Below are 6,578 nucleotides of genomic sequence, written 5' to 3' on the forward strand. Positions count from 1 at the left end.
TCTCTCTCTCTTTCTCTCTCTCTCTCCTTTTTAAGGCATTCATCCAGTAGTTGACATCTAAAATCACTCCATAGCATGTATGTTTCATACAGTGAGGCAATCAATATTGATGATATGGATATGTAGTGGTCCTTCTTAGATTTTTTTTTTTTGAACTTAAATCAACCTGGGAAGATAGAATCTCAGATAAAGATCCTCCATCACATTGGCCTGTGGCCACACCTTAAGGAATGATTTTTTTTTATGACTGTTGTTGAAGGATCTAGCTCTCTATGGATAGTGTCATATTCTATGAAGATGATGTACAGGGTGTGGTGGGGACCATGGAAGGTACTGAAAACGATTTTTTTTTGAAGAACTGAAGATCTATGTGGCATGAACAATTACAGTGTCCTCTAATTTGTAAGTAAATTTTATACATACCTGTGTCCAGTATTCTGTCTACACATATTTCAAAAGTAAAATTACCTCATCTATTTCATCCTGTTTTACTGCATTTAATCTCTGAAATTCCTTGTAATCAGAAGTGCTGGTAAATTTTAAAAACCTTTAAAATATGACTGGGAGATATCAGGTTTGTTTTAATTTTATCACAACTTTGTAAGCATGCCCAAGATCTATGTTTTCCTCTTACTTTCCAAAGAATCCATAATTCATGATTGCCATTGGTTTCAATATATGTCATTTAACCCTGTCAAATTCCAGGTTTTTTTGCATAAAAATAGTCCTCCTCTAACTGTGGGTTTTCATAAAGTGAAAATTGGTGTGCTATCCAGTGTGCTGCCTCAAAGAGTCTGGCAATATTTATGATAAGAAGCACAGCTTAAAGATAACCAAGGGAAAGGTTGGAACATGAAAAATAACCACCATGGATGTTGTCAAGGCAGAAACCGAAGACTTTCTCAGAACGAAAATAAAAACAAAAATGAAACAAAACAAAACACAAACCAAACAAATAAATAAAAATCCAACAACCAAACAATAAAAACAATGCAAGGGTGAAATTCTTTGGCAGAATATTACTCAGATCATCAGGCCTTTCAGTTGGGATTTCATTTATTATTTCTAGGAGGCCATATGAAAAGGTAAATTCGAGATGCTGAACGTTTCTGAGTGTAACTAGGGAAGGAACCAGCCTGAGAGGGGTTCTATGATGTAAGCTGAACTAGGGTGATGTCACAGAGCACTGGCTGGAGGTTGCGCATCTATTCCACTTGGAGGCACTAGAATCCATTGAAGGTGAGTTCACTATCTTCACAGTGGTGTGTCAAAGCCAGGTCATTTTTTCCCACAGGCTTTTGGTGCCTGGTCTGTATCAGGAGACAGAATCTTGACAACTAGGATATTTTTCTATGTGTAAGTATATTTATGTAGTAATTAGGACCCTCATAGCTACAGAAAGCTAAAAATTTTCTCTCCTACAGAGAGTTACTGTACAATTTACTTTCTCCATGTTTATTAGCTAGGGAGATGAATGGTCTAGGTTAGTTTATCTCCTGAATTTATTATCCTTGCTAACAATATCTAGATCACAATTCCACTAAAATGCCAAATCTCCTCTTTGTCCAAGTGCATGTTAGAAGATATTAGTTCTAAATGGCTGATATTGCCTCAAATTGTTGAGTTGTTCTTGAGTTCACTGATGCAATGGCTTCATCAAATAATTCTGAAGCTGGGTCAGGAGAAACAATAAAGAAGGACAGTGGTGTGCTGTGTCCCTGGGAAGATATTTGTGAATGCAGGCACTTAGCTCAGTCCTTACACGTACAAGAGAGTCATGGTGACCCTTCTGGCCCTTTTATTTTTTTTTTTTCTCTTCTTCTTGATCATTGGGTGTAATAGTCATAGCACAACCTAAATTGACATAGAATTTCAAGGAGATGATCCTCATCAGAGACAAATTAACTCAGGGCTGAAGAAATAAATGTTGATCTGAGTATATTCTTCTGAGCTCTAGAGAATTACTTGTTAATTACACTATTTTTATGTCCTTGTTTTTTTTGTTTCTTTGTTTCTTTGTTTGTTTGTTTGCCTGCTTGGTAATTTTATTTGAGTTTCTGTATGTTTAGATTTGGCTGTCAGGAAACTCACTGTGTAGACCAGACTAGCCTTTATCTCACTAAGGTCTGCCTCACTCTGCCTCTTGAGTACTATGATTAAAGTTATGGGTCACCACCACTTCCTATTAACTTCTCCATTTGATTGTTTGTTTTGTTATTTTTTGTTTGAATTTCTCTTTTGTTTGTTTTTCGTTTGATTTTCTTCTGTTTTCTTTTACTTGTTGTTGTTGTTGTTGTTGTTGAGACAGGGTTCCTCTCTATAGCACTGGCTTCCCTGGAACTCACTTTGTAGACCAGGCTGGTCTCTAATTTAGAAATCTGCCTGTCCTTGCCTTCTGAGTTCTGAGATTAAATGCGTGTACCACCATGGCTGACTTATTAACTTCTTATTTTTATAAAATTAATTTTAGGAGCTCAAATCTGTTTAGCATAGTCTTCTTCACATGCTCAGAAGTTCTCGTAGAGAAGAGTCTTGGTCCAGCATTCACTCCCAACCCATAACCATTGCCCATCAGGAATTCATATATTTGACAGAGGCAACAGCATTGTGTCTGGTGTAAACGGGCAAGATCTTCAGTCCCAGGCAATGGGCAAGTATGATATTTGAAGAGAATGGAAGCCACTTAGACAGTGTGATCTAGCACAACAGGTCTACAGCCAGGTAGAAGACAATACCTCTGAAGAGTCTGAGCATGACATCACTCAAGAAGAAGAGTAGGAGGAAGCCTTCTTCCCAGGCCCTGGGGAATATTGTTGGCTGCAGAATTTCTCACGGGTGGAAGGAAGGTAATGAGCCTGTCACCCATTGGAAGGCCATCATTCTAGGTCAACTGCCAACAAACCCTTCTCTTTATTTGGTGAAGTATGACGGAATTGACAGTGTCTACGGACAGGAGCTCCACAGCGATGAGAGGATTTTAAATCTTAAGGTCTTGCCTCACAAAGTAGTTTTTCTTCAGGTGAGGGATGTCCATCTCGCCAGCGCCCTGGTTTGCAGAGAGGTACAACACAAATTTGAGGGGAAAGATGGCTCTGAGGACAACTGGAGTGGGATGGTGCTAGCCCAGGTGCCATTCTTACAGGACTATTTTTACATTTCCTACAAGAAGGATCCGGTCCTCTACGTCTATCAGCTCCTGGATGACTACAAGGAAGGTAACCTCCACATCATTCCAGAGACCCCTCTGGCTGAGGCGAGATCAGGTGATGACAATGACTTCTTAATAGGTTCCTGGGTGCAGTACACCAGAGATGATGGATCCAAAAAGTTCGGAAAGGTTGTTTACAAAGTTCTAGCCAATTCTACTGTGTACTTTATCAAATTTCTTGGTGACCTACATATCTATGTCTATACTCTGGTGTCAAATATCACTTAAATTAAAAAAAAATCACAAAGTACAGAAATGTAAACTTATAGGATTGAAAAAAATGTTTATTTTCCTGTGTTGGGTACCTATGGGTCTTTGACAACCTCAGTATCTTTGTCAATAAAATTTGTTTTGTTCTAAAAATTAATACGTGTGACATGGCATGCTTTTAGTGAACACATTGTTGGAAGAGATGGACTATGGTGGAAAGAACATCAAAGCAAGATGAAAGTTGCAACTCAGGCTGTGAACAGTGCATACATCTAATATCACACAGGCTAAAATGGACAGGACTTAGATTCTGTGGTCTGCATAGTGAGCAAGGAATTGGAGATATGACTTAGAGGAGCAGGGATGGCAGCAAAAGATGGATTTTTAGGAAGAAGGGGCGAAAGACAGGACATAGATAGAATCTCTGGAATGAAGTCTGAGGGAGAAACAACAAGTTGGGGGAAAGAGTGATAGATAAAAGGAATGTGGCCTTGTTACACAAAGTGCAACCCAGAAAACTGATCCAAAGAGACTCAGAAATCAGACAAAATCAGGTTTCATTTGAATAATGAAACCAAATGAAACTTGTCTCTCATTTTAAGATTTATTATCTTTATTTATATGGGTGGGTAGTAGCTTGAGAGTATAGGTGACCACAGAGACATGAGTTGTCAGATCCCATGGAGCTGGCATTAAAGCTGATTGTTAACCATTGGATATGAATTCAAGAAAACAAATCCAGTTTTTTTGCGGTACAAAAGTGCTCTTGACAACATGGTCATCTCTCAATTCCCATTAAGATATCTTTTTAAGAAATCCAATATTAACATGCAGAAAAGAGACCAGGAAGAAGTTAAGAAAGATTAAATTGATGGTGACCTTTAAAAACAATAAAGGACACACAAAGGAGTAAAGGACACAGAGGAACAAAAATATTCTAAGATGAAGTTCTCAAAATGTGAAGCAGGAGACCCAGGAAGAATAGAAATTTTCTGCAAGTAGTTAAAATTGGACATATCCACATTAGGTTTATTGGTTTCTTAACAAATAGCCAGCCGATCAGGTCAAATAGTAATTTAAAAGAGAAAATGAGTATACGGTGAGATAATATATGGTGGGGCATGGATCCTGAGTGCTTTCCCTGAGCACTCTTTGACTGGGATGAATCCTGTGATCTTTTGGATGTCTCTGTGGAATGCCCCAGATGACCATCAAAATGTTCCCCATGGCCTGTTCCCCTGGCTCTCCTCCAAACATCTGACTCCCAACATACCTATGTACCATTTCAGCCTGTCTATTCCCTGGAAATTCCAGTCTTAAATTTATGTGTGACCTCATTCTCATAAAACAGTGAAGGTGTACTCAATGCATATGTGCTGACCTCTTTTCTATGCCAGTTCTCATGGGTTTCAAACTCTATGAGGTTGCCTTATATGTTGGTCACTACTCCTGAGTAGCCCCTGTGCTTCATGGGGGTCTTACTGGGTCCCATATGCACTCTGAGTGTTTCTTTTGTTTGTTTGGTTTTATTGTTGTTGTAGTTTTTGTTTTTGTTTTCTTTGGTTTTTTTTGTTTGTTTTTGTTTTTGTATTGTTTTTTTTTTTTTTTTTTTTTTTTTTTTTTTTTTTTTTTTAGTCAGGCTTGTCATGGACTCAATGATTTGTGTTTTTTCTCTAGAATAAGTTTAAATGCCAAATGACTTGAAAATACTCTCTATTGTTGATTAATTTTGGTATTTAAGAGAGTTTTTGTGCTAGCTGGATGTCTTAATTAGGGTTCCAATGCTGTGAAAAATCACTATGACTAAGGCAACTCATTAGAAACATTTCATTAGGGCTTTTCAACATTTCATTGCAGTTTCAAAGGTTCTGTCCACTATCATCAAGGAAGTAAACATGCAAGTGGCTGGGAATATGTGGTGGTGGAGAGGAAGCTTAGAGTCTTCTGCATGCAGGGATGGTGTCTTCCACACTGAGCAGAGCTTTAAAGCCTCACAGTTATATGCTTCCTCCAAAGAGGCTACACCTACTCCTATAAGGCCACACCTCCTCGTAGTCCAACTACATTCAGAGTGCCATACTGGTTTCATAGAAACTTGACAAGATCTAGAGTCTTGAAAGAGGAGGAGCCTCAGTTGAGAAAATGCCTCTTTAAGATCAAGCTGTAAGGAATTTTCTTAATTGGTGGGAGAGGACCCAGTTCATTGTGGGTGGTGACACCCTTGTGGTTGTAGTCTTGTGCTCCTCATGGAAGCAAGACTTAAGGAGCATGTCAATAAGCATCACCACTCCATGGCCTATGCATGAGCTTCTGGATCCAAGAACCTGTGTTGTTTCAGTTTCTTTCCCAACTACTTTGATGATGAACAGCAATGTGGAATATAAGCTGAATAAAACTTTTGCTATGGAAATAGCTCTTTGGACATGGTATGTCCTTACAACAATAGAAATTTTAAGTAAGACAATTTCTTAGAGAAACAAAATATCTAATAGTACCACTGTCACTTATCCTATAAGGACAAATAATGTGTAGGTGTTTTATTTTAATTTAAAGGTAAGATATTCTCATGTATATAATGACATGCAATTGTTCTAGTTTGCATCTTTCTCACACTGATGAATACTAACATCAAACATAACTTGGGAATATAAGGGTTATTAGCTTACATGTTACAGACTATTACCAAGGAAGGCAAAACAGGAACTTGAAGCATTACCAGGAAAGAGTGCTTATTGCTTGACCCTATCTTAGTCATTGTTCTATTGCTGTGAAGAGACATCATGGATAAAACAACTATTATGAAACAAAGCATTAACTGGGGGCTTGAATACACTTACAGAAGTTTAGTCCAACATCAAGTTAGTGACCGCAGCACTGGAGCAATAGAACTATTGATCCTTAGACAGAGACAGATATTCTGCCATTACATTGGTTTCTTGAAAACTCAAAGACCACCCTTATTGACACTACCACTTACTCCAATGAAGCCACATCTTCTCTCATTCCTTCTAATCCTTAAACACACTGCCAATCCCTGGTGACTAAATATCCATATATATGAATCTATAGGGGATATTCTTATTCAAACCACCAAAAATCATGTGGCTTGATCAAATATTTTATTTTAAATACAGAGTAAAAGCCTCCCTTTTATAAATGA

The 6,578-nt window shown here is 38.0% G+C and overlaps 1 protein-coding gene across 1 annotated transcript; it reads left to right on the top strand.

The window, feature by feature from the left end:
• The first annotated feature begins 2,752 nt into the window (after positions 1 to 2,752).
• On the top strand, positions 2,753 to 3,436 carry Gm21201 (predicted gene, 21201). Its single transcript, XM_017318814.1, has one exon. The coding sequence runs from the start codon at positions 2,753 to 2,755 to the stop codon at positions 3,434 to 3,436; it is 684 nt and encodes a 227-aa protein (XP_017174303.1).
• Positions 3,437 to 6,578: the final 3,142 nt, after the last annotated feature.

This window comes from Mus musculus, chromosome Y (assembly GCF_000001635.26).
Source record: "Mus musculus strain C57BL/6J chromosome Y, GRCm38.p6 C57BL/6J".
Lineage (NCBI taxonomy): Eukaryota > Metazoa > Chordata > Mammalia > Rodentia > Muridae > Mus > Mus musculus.

Excerpts from the sequence above, each read along its gene's own strand:
- Gm21201 (XM_017318814.1), top strand. The coding sequence starts at position 2,753 with ATGACATCACTCAAGAAGAAGAGTAGGAGGAAGCCTTCTTCCCAGGCC.